General features: G+C 43.2%; 1 protein-coding gene across 10 annotated transcripts in view; it reads right to left on the bottom strand.

Moving 5' to 3' along the window:
• The window catches only part of ANKHD1 (ankyrin repeat and KH domain containing 1), a 143,660-nt gene extending 127,718 nt beyond the window's left edge, over window positions 1–15,942 (bottom strand). For 9 of the 10 annotated variants that reach the window (XM_060253959.1, XM_060253960.1, XM_060253964.1 and 6 more), the window contains exon 1: window positions 15,459–15,870. In XM_060253959.1, the coding sequence (XP_060109942.1) occupies window positions 15,459–15,773 (315 nt within the window). In that variant the 5' untranslated portion in view covers window positions 15,774–15,870. The other variant, XM_060253966.1, reaches the window with a different exon arrangement.
• Window positions 15,943–16,887: the final 945 nt, after the last annotated feature.

Raw genomic sequence — 16,887 nt, 5'->3', positions numbered from 1 at the left:
GCTCCAGGAAAGCCTTTTAGGTCACTCTCTGGACATACTGCCCTTCACAACAAACCAGTCCTAACATTTGCCTCACATCAGAGGTATGTTTTTTGGTAGAAATTATATCCCCGATTGCAAAAATGCTAGAAATTATTGATTTTAGACATTCTCAGATTCACAAAGCATTCTTAATCTCCCTAGTATTGTCTGTAATGATTTTATTGTGTCTCTTGCAGATCCCTCAGTAGAAGCACAAAGCTTATCTGTCAGTGCACGTCAGAAGGTTGTGTCACGTGCGCATGGCATTCTTTTCATCCGCTGTTTATATGAGAACATTACATCATTTAATGGTGACAGATGAATTAACTTCTTGACAAGGTGCTTCCAGTAACTGCTCCAATATTCAACTAAATTGAACTTTTTAGACACGTAATAAATGATGATGATAAACTGGTAGCCCTACCTATTGTGACCATGTAATTGTTGCTGTCTACATAATACACTCTTTCTTTACTACGGAATTGGGGGGGAGGGTTGTTCAAGTTTTATTTCATTCCTTCCTCTCATATGATACAATTAAAATATACATCTTAAGGCAGCATAGGTTTAACAATCTGCAGCTATGTCTCAATGTTGGGTACAATCACAATTTTATGAAATCCCATGACATTTATAATTTCAAATTCTATATGCATGTCCAATAGTACAATTTTACATTCAAAGTTTAAATTATGTATTTATGTTGTTAAAGCACTGTTTAGGTTTGAAAGGAAATTAAGTACTGTAGTTCACTTTCCTCCAAAATTTCCTCCCCACCTCCAAGCAAAACTGAGGAAAACAACAGAATTGTTCTGCAGCTTCAAAATGCCTGGAAATTTTACATTGATAGCAGTAGCAAAAATGTCAGTATCTCATAATAAAGCTGCCAAGTTCATGGCTGAAACAGCTTGGAAGTATCTCTCCTCCTGCTCTTAGTTACTACTATACTACTAATAGCAGTTGCCACAACAGTGCTACAACTAATAGCAAATATTTTACAGGCCCATAGATAGGAAAATACAAATAAACAAAGAATGGAGCAGAGAAATAGGCTTATTTCAAACTACATCTGAGGGTAGCTTATTAAGGAAAAATACTAATTCCCTGTACTTAAAAAATGTGAGGCTGGCTCAAAGCCAAGAAAGGCATGGTGTGGCAATCTGTCTCTGTACAGACGATCACAGGTATCCCCAGAATATATGGATTCTCTGTGCATTAAGTGTATATTTCTCACCAGAAGCTTCCTAAATATAGCAGAGCATCTCACATAGCGTCCTGACTTGGATAGCCCAGGTTAGCCCATTCATGTCAGATCTTGGAAGCTAAGCAGGGTTGGCCCTGGCTAGTATTTGGATGGGAGACCCACAAAGGAATACCAGGTTGTGACCCAGAAGCAGGAAATGGCAAACCATCTCTGAACGTCTCTTGTCTTGAAAACCCTACAGGGTCACCATAAGTCAGCTATAACTTGATGACACTTTCCGCTACCATGTCACATAGCATGTTTTACATTATTCAATATCACTGATTAATGCCCCCAATAAAAACAGTACACAATGAGAAATTCCAGGATCCACTACAGATGTAACATCTCTCCCCCCAATTAGATGTTAAGAGTAAGCCCTCAATTAAAACCAGCACTCATAATATTCTATCATATTTTATTTAGATCCAAGGTTTCTGGCAACAGGTGCTGGGAGTTCAATCCATTACATATACTTTCACTTATTTTGGAATTATCGCAATTTAACTGCACTCTGGAATAGTGGAAAGCTACACCTATCTAGTCATCGAACTGCATAAGCTTCTCCATTAAGTACTTAATTCTGTGACATCCCTTTAATAAGAGTTCTTCTGAAACACAACAAAGTGGATCTCCCAAGCAATGTGGGTTTTCTCTGAAAAAATCTGGGAAAATTCTTATTCAAACTTAAATAATGTAAATAAGTCAGTAGCATCAACAAAAGGAGGCAAATGCACCATGTACAAGTACTGGGGTTTGTCCATACTTCATATCCCATTTTTAGCCCATCTATAATGATTTGCAACACAACAGTACCAACTATATTTAAACAGTCTATATGCCAAGTAGAACTTTTTTCCATGGAAAAATACAGCACTGGAAAAATTTTCCACCCTGCATCACTGAGTGCTGGTAGCCAAAAGAACCCCCTTTCCATACAGGAAGAGAACAATGGGTGAGCTGTCTCCATTCTCACTCCAACCATGCTCAATCTGGACTAGGCTCAGGTAAACAAGATGGCTGAGGAGAGACCAGATTAACTGCCCCTCTGAAGCCCATCTTTCAAGTTCTACCCCAGATGATACTGGTGATGACACAGGGAGCAAAAGCAAGGCATGGGACCACAATATTAAGAGATCCCACCACCCAACCCACATGTACTTAAGGAAAATGTGCAACTTCATATAGAATTGAAAACATGATACAAGCAAGGGGCCACAAAGAATCAAAGGGGAAAAAAACTATTCATATGGTTCTCTCCCCACCCCCCAGGCAAGATTCTGTAAAATTTTAAAAGCGTGAGCAAGCAAATTCCTCTTCCCCTTCAGTTTTCTTCATTTTTAATGCTCAGCTGTCCTCAGCAGAGATTCAGGGTGAATTTCCCCCCCCCCCCCACATAAAATTTTCTGTTTCCATTCACTGGCCCAATACAATATTAGGCAAACTTAGCTATTTCATAATTGTAATTAATGTTATTTGAAACATTAGCAAAAGTGGGAAATAGGAAACAGTAAAAGTGTGTGTGGGGAGAACCCTGAGAAGCAAGTCAGGAACCTTTTGTGTGTATGTTTTTAACCTGTAGTTACTATGTACTTTGTAATATAGATGTTATTTTGTTCTGTTTTAGCTGCTCAATTTTCCAGGTTTCTTTCAGGTGACTACTGCCAGGAATTTTGAGAGAATACATTTTAAAAGTCATGTATTTAACTGGCTGCATAGGTCAAATCAAAATCCAACATAAAATTCTTGCATATGGGTCTCCCTCTTGCACAGTGTAATCACCAATCTGCTATGGAATTCATAAGTAATGACAGAGAGATTCTGCGAAACTGAGGTAATCCAGTGACTTCTGTGGAAAGGTGAACTCTGTTGATGACATAGCGTGCACACTTCTTTGAATGGGCTAAAACTGGTGGATGAACAGTTTTCATAGCTGTTTTTTTCCTCCCCTTAAATGCTATACTGGACATGCTATACTGTTTTGAAATTTACAGATATTATTCCGATAAAAATAATTTCCACATAAAGCTGTGAATTTGTTTCAATATAACATTTAAATCCCATTTTCCTAATCAAACATTTCAAGTATTTGTTCCTGCAGGGATGTAACTCTGTTAAGATGCTTTTGAAATTTGATTTATTCTGTTTATTAAAGATACATCAGAATAACTGTTAAATCAGATCATGTTCTATTTAAGGCACTAGAAATTCCCCCCTCTACACAAAAAAACCTACGTAACTGATTTACACTACTGTGTACTTCTTGGAGTATAGTCAGCTTTCATTAAGCTATTGGGAGGGTGGAGAATTTTTGAAATCTCACTTTTCCCCACATATCTGAAGGGACCAAGTACAGAGAAATCATACATTGTCTCTGAGCTGCCTTGGTTTGCCCTGATCTGGATTGGATAGTACAGGCTAGCCTGATCTTGTCAGGTCGCAAAAGCTAAGCATGGTGGGCCCTGGGTAGTATTTGGATGGGAGACCTCCAAGGAATACCAGAGTTGTGACATGGAGGCAGGGAATAGGAAACCACCTCTGAATATCTCTTGCCTTAAGAACCCTATGGCATTACTGTAAGTCAACTGTGACTTGACAGCAAAAAAGAAAGAAAAGGGAAAGCCTTGTTTCTCTGCTTCTGTGCTTGGTGTGAACCACCCATTATACTATTAAATATGCTAAAAACATACACTCAGCAACTGGCAGTGGTGATGAGTTTTTAATATATTTGACCACAAACTACAATTCTGAAACGTGGCATGTGTGTACAGAAGCACCCAGATTACCAGATGAATCTGAAAAGACCATTTTGATAAATTTCTACCTAAACAGAATCAAGATTAACTCCAACAGGTACTGGATACTTTCATATTAGAGTCCAAGATGAAATCTGGTACATACACAGAGCAATGCACACTGACTCTAAGAGAAGCCCTTCCCATTAAGTACACCCTGAAGGGGTTACAATATGTTCAAGAACATAAGGAGAGCTGCAATTTGGTACAAACACTGCCCAAGTAAAACAGACTATTAGAAAATAGGAGAAACACATAAGAAACAACAGTCACAACCTAGGTACTAAGACTTTCCACAGAGGACAACAATTCAGCACAGAGCCAAGCCATACACGGGACAGAATAATCTAGAACAGAAAGAATTCCACTGCCTTTTCATGTGCTTGAATCAGCATGGGACTTGGAGGGAAAGCTGTAACTTGGGGTTTTTACAATGACAGCTGGAAAACTAAGTGAAAACCACACTGGTATATGGGAACTGTCACCTTCAGACCCTTTGACTGGGGAATTAGCCTAAGCTTGAAATGCAATCTTGAAATTAGTGTTCAAATGCAAAAGGAAACTGGGCTTCAATATTTCCCATCAGTGGGTAGATATAAAAATTGTGAAATCATTCCCATAATATTCAACAAGCTAAAAATTAAGTGTCACAATATAACTCAATTATTAGGGAAGCCTGCTTTTTAAAGCTATTCCAATGGAAATTAATGTACTAGCTTAACAGAAAGTCACATTCCAGCAAAACAGAAAAAATAATTTTCTGGTGTATGTTTTCTAGATTCCCACCAGTCCGGCTTCCACCCAGGTCATTGGACCGAGACAGTACTGGTTACCCTGGTGGATGACCTCCAGCGACATCTGGATTGAGGTGGCTCAGCGGTGCTGATGCTGTTAGACCTATTGGCTGCGTTCGATATGGTCGACCATTGGTTGCCATCCCAATGCCTCGCCAACACAGGGATTCCAGGGTTGGCCTTGCAATGGCTCTCTTCTTTCATGGAGGGTCGGGGACAAAGGGTGGCGATTGGGGGAGAGTCGTCTCGGAGGCATATGCTTAATTGCGGTGTGCCACAGGGGGCAGTGCTCTCCCCGATGTTGTTTAACATCTATATGCGCCCCCTTGCCCAGATAGCCCAGAGATATGGACTGGGTTGCCATCAGTACGCTGATGACACCCAGCTCTATCTACTGATGGATGGCCGGTCTGGCTGTGTCCCAGAAAATATGGACCTGGCACTGCAAGCCGTGGCTGGATGGCTTAGGCTGAGCCGACTGAAGCTGAATCCGACGAAGACAAAGGTCCTTTGCCTGAGTTGTGGCGGTCTAGGCAGGGAAATCCCCTTACCAGCTTTTGACGGTGAGCCACTGACAATGGTGCACAAGGTCAGAAACTTGGGGGTGCTGCTGGAGCCTGCCTTGACAATGGAGGCCCAGATAGCAGCCACTGCTAAATCTGCATTTTTTCATGTTAGGATGAGGCAGTTGGCCCCCTTCCTTGAGTGCAATGACCTGGCAATTGTGATCCATGCAATGGTCACCTTGAAGTTGGACTACTGTAATGCTCTCTACTTGGGGCTGCCCTTGTCTCGAACCCGGAAAATCCAGCTAGTGCAGAACGCAGCTATTGGGGCTTCCCAGGTGGAACTGCACTGGCTGCCAGTAGTATACCAGATTTGATACAAGGTGGTGGTTATTACCTTTAAAGCCCTACATGGCCAAGGACCTGCTTACCTTAGTGACCGTCTCTCCCCACACGTTCCCCAGAGAGCACTTAGATCTGGATCCCAAAACCTACTAGTGAACCCTGGGCCGAGGGAGGCAAGACTAAAATCTTCCAGAGAGAGGGCCTTTTTGGTAGCAGCCCCTTACTGGTGGAACCAGCTACCGGAGGAAGTGAGGGCCTTGCGGGACCTCGCTCAGTTCCGCAAGGCCTGTAAAACCACAATCTTCTGGTTAGCCTTTAACTGATCTAGAGTTACCATCATTGTGGAAGAAAATGTAAGAATACTGAAGCCATCAGAAGCGACACAACTACATACGATATCAGATTGTTTTAATGATTGCTTTAATTTTTAATGAATTTTAAAATTGTCATATTAATGTTATGCAATTTTTAAACTGATTGCTTTCATTTTATTGTTGCGAGCCACCCTGAGTCTGCTCCGGTGGGGAGGGCGGGATATAAATAAAATAAATAAAATGTGCTCATCCTTGACCTGCAGCAGCCTCAGAAGATTGGTTTGCTGAAACAGTCAGCAGCAATACAAACCTACTAAAATAAGCCACAAGTGTAGAACTGCTCCATTTGCTTTAACAGTAGGAAGTTGCAGCCAGTAAAAAAACCAACCCCTCCCCAATGTAAATAAAGCCTGTAGGAACAGACCAGCAGTCCACCTACTCCACAGTGGCCACCAGGTGCCTTGGAGGGCCAAACAAACAAGGCCAAGAGGCTGAGGCACCCTGCTATTGCTGCCTCCCAGCACTGGTATCCAGAAGTTACTTGCCTGTGAATATGAAGGCTCCTTGTAGTCACCATGGCCAGTAGCCAATAATGAACCTCTCCTGCATGAATCTATGTAATCCCCCTTTTCAACTATGCTTTTTCCATGCCTGTGGACATCAGTTTAGTAATTCCTCATTGAGCAAAGAAGAATTTCCTTTTGTCCGACTTGAGTCTACTTGCTCCCAAGTTCTAGTATTATGGGAAAATGAGAGGTAATAACACCTCTATTACTTTAAAAATCATGTTATATTTACTCACTGTCAGTCAAGATCACAGAGAACAAAGTAAACAAAGTAAAGTGCTTTTGCTTTAAGATATATGCAGGAAAAGGATAGATATCTGTAACGGTGGAGGTTAAGCCAATACTGGATTGTCTTGTAAATATATTTTGCTATATAAATGTGCTTAACCATAAAATGCAATGAACAAAACTTAAGTTTTGTTATATGGACATAATTAATGGTTTCACAATGCAGGAATACACATAAGCGATGGGTTCCATCCTGCCAATCATTACCATGTACCTGGGTGAGAGGGTGCCAACACCCTCTCATGTTTTTTTTCTGGTGGTCCCCTCTAACCCACCTGCAACAGTTTGGGGGGGAGGGAAGAGAGGAAGAAGTGAAGAACAAATCAGTAATGTAGGTTCTCTGGGAAAATCTGAATGCAATTCAAGTTTAAAGAAATAATTTAAAACATTAAACTTCAAATGCTAGCAAAAAGACAAATATTACCAAAAGGCAAGCCAGAACCAAGTATAAGCACTATACTTGATATTCCATATTTAGCCCATCAAACGTGATGCATTTGCAGCATGACAGCCCTTATGAACACTTAATAATAATAATAATATTATTATTATTATTTAAACTGATAAACTGCCCTCCACCAAAGGGCTCAGGGCAGTGAGCAATATAGTCAACATACAAGGTAAAGTATATAATAAATACAGATAAAATCAACAATGATTGATGGAATACACTGCGTTTTGCTCCTTCCCTCAAGGTGGATCAGGGACCAGTCATGGTAAGGCCATGGTGTGGGCTGCTGCCAGGCCCATAACTATAATGGGGGCCCGGGAGGGGGGGCCAGGCCCATCCTTTCAAACTCCTTTTCCAACTGTATGGCCCCTCCATTGGAGGGCCCCCAGTCTGTCTCTTTACTCACCAGCACTCTGAACAAATAACAGCATCGCTGCTAGTCTTTTTGTTTTTTTCTCTCTCCTTCCCTAACACAGCATGCAGAGCAAGTGTGTGTGTGTGTGTGTGTGGGGTCTTCTTGCAGCTGGCCTTCCAGGCACCCAACTTCAGTTCAAGAGGTCTCTGTCTCTCTGAAAGAGGGGTGCATAAGAAAGGGATGGGGGAGCGGAGCTGTTGTGCCTGCACAGGTGAAGGGGGGTTAGCTTGTGGAACTCAAGGCAGCTTACAGTGCTGAGAGCCCAGGGCCACCAATCTGGGTGGCCCCCCGGCCCCTCCAAATAACAAATCCTGCTGTGGGCCCCACCAAACATGAAATCCTGGCTACAGTCCTGGCTGTTGCTGTCCTCAACTGCAGGCCTGGCAGAAGCCTCTGTTTTACATGCTCTGCAAAACTGAACTAGGTCCCACAGGGCACGGATGTTACAAGGCAGAGACGTCCACCAGGCTGGAGCCAAGGTCAAAAAGGCACTGGCTCTGGTTAAGGTCAGCAAGATGTCTTCTGGGCCAGGGATCTTCCTACCATAAAGCTCTTTGGGGGACATACCTGGAGAGGCTGTCCTGCAGGTATATTAGCCCCAGACTATTAAGGGCATTGAAGGTCAATACAAAAACCCTGAAGCAGATCCAGTACTCAACTTGAAGCCAGTGCAGCTAGCAAAGCACAGGTTGAATGCGTGCTGTACTTTATATATGTTAGCTGAAAACTTTGCATAGAAAAATATAACGCTGGAAATTTTTCTAGGAAGTTTTTTGCCCCGCATCACTGATATCCAACAGCAGGGATTTTTGGCAGGTTCCGAGTCATTGAATACATTTTTATTTAGTGTCCACCTTGACCTTCGCCAATGCTTGGTCTTAGTGACAGACTTTACATAATTTGACTCTTCCTTTTCCCAAGGTGCCCTTCTGATTGTATTTTTGGGGCTATGCATTGCTGTTCTTGATTCTGAGGAAATCCACACACCGTCCCCCACAGTATTTCAAAAACATGCTACCAGAATAAAATTAGGCACTGAAAATGATAAGAATGCAATGAGTGCACACTGATGCCTTGAACATTATGCTATAAGAGCAGGTGATATTCAATAAGGTAGAGCCAAATATTTTATACCATACCGCATTATGTTTTTGATAGTATCAAGTAGCTCCACTTCATATCCTGCTATGCATTTGAACAAGACAGTTTATATATTTCATTCTAATATGACAAATCCCTATATAACACCTGAAAAAATGAAAAGCAGCTACAAGAACTGTTGTAATAGTGGGATAATTATGGGAATATTCTAAGCCACTGCAGACAAAATACTGCCAATTAACCATGCTTATACAACCAGGAACAAGCTGAGAAATAATGCACTCCCTCTTCACTGTACACATTCCCCAGCTCTTCCCCTGCTAGCTTTAATCATGGTTAAATGTTACTGCGGCACTACTACTGACTACAGGTAAGACCAGTCAGGGTTCCCATATAACCCAGCTTTGAGGGCAGCTGAGTTCAGGTTACTGTTATGAACACTTAAATGAGGTTAAGGAGGGGGTGTGTGTGTGTAGGATTTGTGTTACAGAAGAAAAGGACTGAAGCCAACTGCTTAACCATGGTTAGGTAATCCTAGGTTCCATGTTGTTTATCAATCCTCCCAACTGACTACATTGTATCACAATAAATTATTTTAAATAATTCACTTGAAGAATGCAATTTTTAAAGTGTTTATCAAGTTATCACAAGATAACAGCACTTTCCCCAGTGTTTACAACCTAGAAGCATCTCTGAAACTGACTGGAGCTAACAAGTGTACCTAAATGTAGATTTTTTCATCAGAACCATGAAGCATGTTCTCTATTATCTTGGCAAAAACAAGGACTTTACTAACAACTCCACCAAATCAATGTAAATATATTAATAGGGCAAAATATTAAAATCAGTGGCTCCTAAGATCTTCCACTAAATTTTATGTCTTTCTCTATTCCAAGATACTGGATAATAGAACAAAATCTGTTATTTGCAGCTAATGTTCTGACCTGCAATCGGGCAAAAAAAGCCCTCCAAAGCTAGGCTTCCTGTTGGAGTATTGTATGGATATTACTACAATTATTCAAATATAGGTGAAGAATACTTTTAAAGCAAGCTTTATACTAGGAAGACATTTCTTTTAAAATCAAACTATACATAGAACACTAGAGTGTTCCTTTTGTAACATATTTGTCAGTATGTCTTGCATATTACCGGCGTAATATTTTGTAAAATACACATAGGAGTTCAGAGGACTGCCCTACAATGGTCTTCTTCCTTTCTCCACAGTTGGGGACAGAGGGTGGTGCTCAGTTGTGATGGTCTCCCCGTGATAATCCCTAGAACATGGAATGACGCAAGGGGCAATACTCTCACCGATGTTGTTTAACATCTACATGTACCCCCTTCCCAAGTTGGTCCAGGGGTGTGGGCTGGGTTGCCAGCAGTACGCTGATGACACTTAGCTATATCTGTTGTTGGGCAGCCACCCAGACTCCATCCCCAAGAGCCTGGACAGGGCTTTGGAGGCCATGGCTGGATGATTACAGCTGAGCCAGATGAAGTTAAATCCTGCAAAGACAGAGGTCCTGTATCTGAGCTGGGGGTAAATTCAGGAATCAGGTTCCCTACCCTGGACCTTTAAAGCCACATGCGGTCTGGGACTGACATATCTAAGGGACCGCCCCTCCACTTATAAGCCCTGGAGAGCCTTGTGCTCTGTGGATCAACATCTGCCTGTTATTCTGAAACTGAAGGACGTTTACTTAGCCTCAACCAGAGCGGAGGCCTTTTCTGGCCTGGCCCTGGCTCCAGTAGAGTATGCTTCCAATTAAGATCAGGGCCCTGTGAGACCTACTACAGTTTTACAGGGCCCACAAGATGGAACTGTTCTGCCAGGCCTTCGGCTGAGGCAGTGGGCATCCACCAGTCCATCTCCCTGCTGCAGCCTGTTAATGCTAAGCTGCCGTTAATAAGATCTTTATGGCTCGGCTGTGGCCCAACTGCTCCCAGCTATTAGGTTTGCTGAATGTTGCAATGCCTACCTTTTAAATGTTTTAACGAATTTATTGGCTTGATTTTCTTTCTTCAACTTTTTAAATTATCGCTAGTAGTTGTTCCCCACCCTGAGCACATCTGCAGAAAGAGTAGAATGTGAATCTAAACAAACAATATTTTAATGTTTTCACTTCTTTGCATGCTAGTTCATGTTAAATTTTGAGGAAATTCTCAAAAGTTATTTTTAGGTTCACAAATCCATGCCAGCAAAATATTGTGCGTGTGGGAGGGGAAGAGCCTAGAGACACCTCCAAGCAATACTGGAAGAGTAGACATCATCGTCCCCCCCAAGGTATATATGTGTGGGTGTATGTGGGTAGATTTGATGTACAGTGGGTACCCTCAATGTATTTACGACAGGCAGTTGACTTACATCAAGTAAATGATTACCTTGAACGGTAAGAGCTCTCCAGGATCTCATTCAGAGAACAGCCTTTCTTAATACCTGCTACCTTTAACTGAAGATGCATCATAGTAATCACAGAAAGACAGAGGAATAAAAGAATGCAGACCACATGGGCAATTGAAGTTCCCAGTCATGGGATTCTTAAAAATTTGACATTGTCCAGGGATTATATATGTTGTTACAACTGTATGGGCCTAAGACATTCAATAAGTCAGAAACATCATCTTTAACTAGATACAAAGGAGCCTAGGTCAACCATTCTCCTAACACTTACTGCCCTCAGGACTTAAATCCCTACCTTTTCTGCATTCATATAACCACAACGAGTATTCAAGGGCTATTCTCACACTCAGTGCACTACAGTAATCTGTTGTTAAAAACAGAAAATTATTGCTCTCAGGTCCACAGATTAAAAAGGCTGCAGCCATAAAAGCTGACACTGGACCAAGAACACTCTAAAGCTATTAATCTAGGTTGGCTGAATCCTAACAGGTAGCCACAACAAGACAACCTATCAACAGCATTGCTTTATGAGATAAATCCTGGTAGAACTGTAACAATATAATTGGGCTTAAACTTACACTGAAATTCTGCAAGTATTTTCCAGATGAAATAAATGAACTTTACAATATGCTAAATCCATTAATGACTGCAAAAAGCTACAGTGAAATAACACAAACAGAGCCATAGGAGACTAGAATGCCTTTTAATTCATCTTGCTCTCCGTTTTTCATTATAGTCTACTAGCAATGCTACTGCTGAATGTATATCCTCCTTCCACTAACAGTTTCTCAGTATGCAGATTAACAGAAAAATCATTTCAATTATTGTTCCAACCCAGAAGACCAATACAGAAAGTGTCATGACAATTATCAGGTCACTCTGCTGATATGTTCAGAAAGGTAAACACATCAAATGAAGATCTAGAATTCCACAATAAAGCCAGTAACTAGTATATTTTTGGAAGTTACCAGAAATCCCATATATTTATCTTATGATTTACAAGCTTCATTTATAGAGATCCACTTTATCCCAAATCCTACTGGGAGACACTGATCATCAAGCAGCTAGCAATTGGAAACAATTCAGAAGCAAAACCTGCCCTGACATGCAGTAGCAGGTTGGGCCCCCACACCAATCATCTTTCCAAGTACATTTTTATTTTCTTCCAAGTGAATGACTGATATTCACCCTGACTGGAGAAATAACAGTGCTTCATTCTCAACGTTATACTGCCACGTTTTCCCTGACAAATACCCCCTACAACCTCTCTATATAACTTCCTTTGACTCCCCCCACCATGCCACTAAAGGCATTTCATTGATATAAATCTGACTGTTAAAGACCTTTCAATAACACTCTTTTTCTTTACACACACACGTTTCCCCTAAGTTCTTATCTAGTCTCCAACCCTACCATTTCATTATTTGAACTGTTTTTACTTCTACTTTTTCAGCCCAATCAAAGTTTAAAGAAAGGGAAAATTATTTTCCTTTCCTAGCCGGAGACAATTTTTCTCCCCATGATTTAATAGAGGTAAGATAGTATTTTGTGAAGTTTCTTAACTGCCATGTGGTCCTAATGCCGGCAATGTTCCAGTCTGTATGCTGTGGTCCCCCCAACCAAGGAAAGCACTTTGATCTCTATGAGAAGTATTCTTCCACTATATTATGGGGAAAGTTGAATTTGCAAAACCTCTGGACATAGCACATACTTCTAGCCTTAACATGACAGAGTACCTCTACCTATAGCAACCTTTAGATCAGCACTGAATAATTTGTCCAGGGTTAAGCATCAAATATACACAAACTAAATTAACATTTAATTCATATAATTTTCACAGCACTGCAATTTACAGTGGATGCTTAACTCCATTCAAAAGACTTGGTGCAATTATCCATCAATATTTTTGTCACCAAGGCTAAAGGATAGGGACATTTGCAATTTTTAGCAAGAGATGGATTTAACATAGACTAAGAGCAGGGAAAGAATGCACACACTAGCTTAAGGCAATATACTCAAACTGTGTTTAGGAGAACAAGAGTTTCTTGGAAGCTCATCAGCAAACAAACATCCCTTGAAGATAGCAAACCCACTGTTAGCAATCTTTCCCTGCAGTGGGCACCCACAGTATGCTCTAGCTATGTTCTAGTGTGTATTCTTGATGAATTCCAGATTTATTTGTTCAAACTTGTGACTTACAGAGTGGAGGTCCAATTTTCAGAGCACAGGGGATAAATCAACCCACTTCCCACTTATCTCTCTGCCATCTCCCTACCCCTAGCACTTAGATCCTAAGCCAAACACTTATATTGTTTTTAAAAAGCTAGGAGATAGGCACCTGCAGGGAGCAGAGATACTTTAACTTTCCTCACTTGCTTATACTGTTCTGCTTTAAAAATCACAGACATGTAATTGGAGTAGACTTCAAATTAATTAAACAGACTTGACACTATCATGTCTATTTTGGATCCCTCAGGGCAACAAGGAAGCCTAAGAGGCCTGGCCAGCATGCTAATATGTGCCACAGTACAGTCCCAGAATCCTCTGCAACATAGTCCAGTTCTGTGGCATCTCAGCTGATAAGTCAGCGTGGATAGGATTCTCTGAAAGCACAAGTTTTGAAAGAAATTTGGTTAAGGAACAGTTTCAAAGACACTTGGTTAAAGGACAGTTTCATCATGTCAGAGAATATAGTAGCCAAACAATAAGCATATATTTTGCAGAAACTGGTGTTACAAATTAAAGGTCAGTGTTACTTTGCTGCATGTCTATAGGTTTTTGTGTCAGATCACTCACTAGTTAGACTCTATACCATTCTTAAAGAGTGATCCTCCTTTTGAAAACTTACTCTATACCACCTAGAACAAAATGAACCATAATTTTTCAAACTCATCTATGAACATTTTTCAAGAAAACGGAAGCTACCACATCCTAATAATATTCTGCAGGCTATGTAACGCTGTCATTTTATGCTATTTTAAACCTATCTGCAATACTTCTAAACTAAAAATCCACAAAACAAAGTTACTAATTTTTTTAAAAAATAAGTTATTAAACTTTTCCAAAGAATACAACACATCCAGATATAAAAAGACAATATGTACTATGATTACATCAGCAAAGAGTTAGCTAATACAAAATCTCCAAGTCAGAATTACAAATGAGCCCACAACAATTTTTCATTAGCCTACCTGCCCACAGAGTCATTTCTGTGATTTTTTTAAAAAACAAAAAATTGCAGTTTTGCCCAAAAAGCTGAAGGAAATTTTTGCAACAAAATATCAGTAAAGGTATATAATTTATGTACCTGTTATAAATATAAACTGTGTTATCATAAATACAATTTATGAAATGTGAAAACACATTAAATATATAAACACATATAAAAGCATACAGATGAAAAAAAAACCCGATGTGTAATCCTCCAGCGTTGTTGGCACACATTTAAATTTGAATAAATAAACTGGCACATTAAGTGAAACAGAGTAGAGGTTACCCTGCCTTATCTAAGTTTATGGACCTTTTGCATTCGAATTTTCAATACACCCAACACACAAGATTGCCCTCGTTTGGAATAACAGCAGACTTACACAACCACGGAAGCAACGTCCACGGCAGCAATCAGCATCACGACCTCCATCCATCCCTCCCTCCCTCCCTCCCTCCGCAAAACAATAGGAACGAGGTGCAATAGCTGTCAAAAGGATTTTTACGGCTTACTGGCCTAAAAGAGAAATATGCCCCCCCCACCGCTGTCTCTCGCGCTAGTCTGGAGGATGGGGGGGGGGGGGTGGATTCATTCAGCAAGACTTTGCACAGCAAAGTGAGTCCTTGCGGGCGGAGACGGGGAAGAGGAGGAGAGAAGGTACGGCAGAAAGCGAAGATTGCTTCCGCCATCATCCGGCCCGAGCAGGCGGCGGGGGGGGGGGGCAAGAGCGCTGCAGGGAAGCGCCGCGCAGAGCCCGGCATTGGGGATGCCTCCGGGTGCTCGGGCTCCCACTGCTGAGCCAGGCAGGCCCCGGGCGCATCCGAGGCGGCGGCGGGGGGGGGGGCGCCTGGGTGGGTCTCCGCCCTCCTTTATGTCCCGGACCGGCCTGCCGAGAGATTATGAGGCCTCACGGGCGGGGTCGGCCTCAGCCGCCAAGCGCGGGCGGGAGGGAGGGAGCAGCTCTGCCCCCGCCGCCCGAGAGCGAAAGCTCGCCTCCGCTCCTCTCTCACCTCAGAGACCTCGTCTTCGTCGCTGCCGGACCCGCCGCCGCCTCCGCTCCTCAGCACTGCGGCCGCCAGCTTGAAGTCGAGGGCGGCGGCGGCGGCGGCGGCAGCAGCCCCGGCCTCTCCCGAAGTTGTCGCCGACCCCGCCGGCCCACAGGGCCCGGCCTCTCCGAAGAGGCGCACGGCCCGCAAGCCTAGCGGGTTAGGCCCGGCCGTGGAGGCCTCGACGACGGCGGCGGCGGCCGGGGCAGCGCGGGGCGTCACCAGGTCTATTTCCTCATCGCCGGCGGGGGTCGGGGCGGCCGTGCCGTCCGTAAGCATCGCGCGCTGATCCAAGCTGAGGCCGCGGGAGGAGGGGAGGGGGGGAAGCGCCGTCTCCGTCCCCTCACAGCAGCAGCAGCGCCACTAACTTCTCACACCCTACCTGACCCACGGCCGCTGCGATGCCCTCGCTAACCCGATCCGCGCCTTCCATTGGATAAGCGCCTCCGATGGCCGGATTCTATTGGCCGAAGTGCCCATCAATCCGAGCCGTCGTCACGCGCTCTTTCGCCCTCCCACCAGCAAGATGCTTTGAGAGCACACGCTGAGGCGGTTTGGACTGCCCGCCCATCACCTTAGGACTTGTACGGTCGCTTCCTGAAACTCCTTCGAGATCATTGGGTAGCTTCTCTGTCAATCAAGCACAAACTTCAGAACTTGCATCTCTGAATGGGCACGAGATTTGTCGCTCGATACATTCTTGCGTTTCATTGCGCAGAGCATACGTCAATCGCACCGTGCTCCTCTTGGCGGCGTGCGATTGGGTTACGCCCCTTTCGTTCCCACCTTCCTCACTTTCCGAGCAAAGGTCTCGGTCAGCGAGAACGGACTCCCCCGGATCAGTGCTGGGGGTATTGATTGGAAGAAAGGAGTGTCTGTTAATCATATGGCCCACCTCTAAGAGTCCACCTGTCTTTTCACCCCAGTCCAAAGCTCTCCATAGTGGGAGCGTGATTGGACGCAGTGTACGTCAGTCATGGAGATCTGAAGGCTATTTCCCGGCTAACCTCCATCCCATAGAAAGCCTTCCGAGTTGCCATTTTGTAGGATTTTCCACTGAAACCTTCGGCGGGGCAGGCCGGCCTCTGAGCTAAGGCAACTCGGCAGCCTCGAGCCTAGGCTGTGCCGAGTGCAAAGCCTCAAAGAGGGAGGTCAGAAGGCGCAACGAAGGCCCAGTCACTGGACACCGTCCATCTTTTCCACTCTCTCCTTCCCTCCAACCTTACGGCTTTGTAAGCCCTCGGGCAAAGAAAGGTCATCCCCCGAAAGCTGCTGCTCCTTTCCGTTAGACCCTTGCTCTAGCCAAAGGCTTCTTTGTAGGCTCCTTTCCCTTAAACAACAGCTTCCCTTGCAAACAGCTTCTCAGGCAACATACTCAATAAAGTGACCACCA

The sequence above is a fragment of the Heteronotia binoei genome, chromosome 14 (genome assembly GCF_032191835.1).
Source record: "Heteronotia binoei isolate CCM8104 ecotype False Entrance Well chromosome 14, APGP_CSIRO_Hbin_v1, whole genome shotgun sequence".
NCBI lineage: Eukaryota > Metazoa > Chordata > Lepidosauria > Squamata > Gekkonidae > Heteronotia > Heteronotia binoei.
The sequence above is the reverse complement of the archived record's forward strand: the minus strand, read 5'-3'. Positions and strand labels throughout refer to the sequence as shown.